The sequence below is a fragment of the Rattus rattus genome, chromosome 3 (assembly GCF_011064425.1).
Source record: "Rattus rattus isolate New Zealand chromosome 3, Rrattus_CSIRO_v1, whole genome shotgun sequence".
Classification (NCBI taxonomy): Eukaryota; Metazoa; Chordata; class Mammalia; order Rodentia; family Muridae; genus Rattus; species Rattus rattus.
In genome coordinates this window covers 205,765,837-205,768,159 of record NC_046156.1, presented here as the reverse complement: position 1 = coordinate 205,768,159, position 2,323 = coordinate 205,765,837, and the positions used below count along the sequence as shown (strand labels likewise).

Sequence of the window (2,323 nt, the reverse complement as noted above, 5' to 3'; positions counted from 1 at the left end):
CTTTATCTACAATATCATTCCCCTCAGCTAGGGGTCCAGGCAACCCAGTATGAGCATGACTATGTTGTGCAAAAAAAGGTGAAGACCTATGCAAAATTAAGTCTTGTAATGCTAGAACCAATTTTCCAATGGTAGATTTTGAATTAACTTTGCCCACCATCTCCAAACATTGTAACATATTAACAACATATTGGCTATCAGAGATCAAATTAAAAGGGCCTGGAAATAGTTCAAACACCTTAATCACAATTTGTAATTCAATAATTTGGGGTGATGTAGGGGGAAATTGTATAGTAAGTGGTGCTGCTCCTGCAACTACATGTGCTCCACAACCCGTCTGGAACCATCTGTAAAGATGAGCGGAGCATCCGATAAAGGATTTTTTGAAGTAATATGAGGAAAAATCACAGGATGAGCTGTAATCAATGCAATATTGGATCCTTGGGAAAATGATTATCAAAGTTGCCCTGAAAACTGCACCTCACAATAGCCCAATCATCTATTGAGGCTGACAACACTTCCAGCTGCCTTACATTATAGGGAACTATCAAATCCTTTGGCAGGATGCCAAAGTACTGTATACATTGCTGAATGCCAAGCAAGGCTAACTGAGCCACTGAGGTGGGATAATGAACAAGTGTTTTAACTGGGGATATCTTTGGATGTATCCAGAGCAAGGGAGCCCCTTGCCATAAGACCCCCGTTGACTGTAATTCTGTCAGCAGGATACACAATACAATAGGCTATGACTCATCTCAGCACTTCAAAGCAGCAACTTGAATGCCCTGCTCCACCAAACTCAAAGCCGCTCTGGCAGCATCATTAAGACATCTGGGAAAATTCAAATTGGTATCACCTGGTAAGAGGTCATATAGTGGCTGTAGTTGTTTACTGGTTAAAGACAAATAAGGGCAGACCCACTGAATGTCTGCCAATAATTTTTGAAAATCATTTAATGTACATAATTTATCAGTGCAAATGTGGATCTTTTGAGGGGACACCGGGTTTGTAGTTATTTTTGTCCCTAAATAATTTACTACCAGGTCCTTTTGAACCTTTTCCAGGGCCACAACCAAGTTCCTTTCCCTTAACTGTGCAACCCCGCAGCTATATGCCTCATCAAGCAACTCCTCTCTGGGAGCTGCAATAAGGATGTCATCCATGTAATGATAACATTTCACCTTAGGAAGCCTCTGTCTAACCACTTTTAAGGCTGTATCAACATATAGTTGACACATAGTAGGACTATTTGCCATACCCTGTGGCAGAACCGTCCACTCAAACCTTTTATCAGGCTCTTCATGATTTTGAGAAGGAACAATGAAGGCAAACCTAACCATATCATTCTGATGCAAAGGAATTGAGAAAAAACAATCTTTAATATCTAAAACTGTTATAGGCCAATTTTTGGGCAAAGCAGACGGCAATGGCAGCCCTCTCTGTACTGAGCCCATCAAAACCATTTGTCTATTTATTTCTCTCAAGTCATGTAAAAGTCTCCATTTCCCTGATTTTTTCTTTATAACAAATATAGGAGTATTCCAGAGGGAAGTAGAAGGGCATATGTGGCCCAATTCTAGCTGTTCTTGTACCAATTCCTGGGCAGCATTCAACTTTTCTGAGGGAAGTGGCCACTGAGGAACCCACACTGGATCCTCAGTTTTCCATGTAATGGGTAAAGCTCCCTCAGTGACCCCTATGAAAAACCCAGCCCGCCATAATTAGTCTTTTTGCGGACTGTCACAGGGGAGGCTTTGCCCTGTAAAGAGCGGCCTAGCCCCCTTCCAGGGACATAGCCCATTCCCATCATCATATCCCGGGCCTGCGTGCTGTAGCACCCTTCATTAGTTAAAATAAAGCCCATTTCTTTCATCAGGTCATGACCCCATAAGGACACTGGAACGGCCAGTACATATGGTTGAAACTCACCAGAATGTCCCTCATCATCCTTCCAATGTAGGATACGAGAGCTCATTTCTGGCATTTGAGCATATCCTAGTCCTCTCAGTGTTTGCTCTGACTGTTGTCTTGGCCACCCAGTGGGCCAATCCTTGATGCTGATGATACTACGATCGGCACCAGTATCTAGGAGGCCGGATATGGATTTCCCTTCAATAGACATTTTTAACAGTGGCCAGGTGTCAAGGTCCAAGGAACAAAAGATGTTAGAGACCCCGGTTGAGCCTTACTTCCTCGTTCCAAATCTTTAGCAGGAAATTTAGAGTGATAGCTAGGTAAAAGGAGCGATTGAGCTATCCTATCCCCAGGAGATATCGCAAGGATGCCTCTAGGGGAAGACACCATTATTTTAACCTGCCCGGTA

General features: G+C 43.0%; 1 protein-coding gene across 1 annotated transcript; it reads right to left on the bottom strand.

The window, feature by feature from the left end:
• Positions 1–1,696: 1,696 nt before the first annotated feature.
• Positions 1,697–2,122, bottom strand: LOC116896064 (endogenous retrovirus group K member 7 Pro protein-like). Its single transcript, XM_032897054.1, has one exon. It carries the CDS (start codon positions 2,120–2,122, stop codon positions 1,697–1,699), a length of 426 nt encoding a protein of 141 aa, XP_032752945.1.
• Positions 2,123–2,323: the final 201 nt, after the last annotated feature.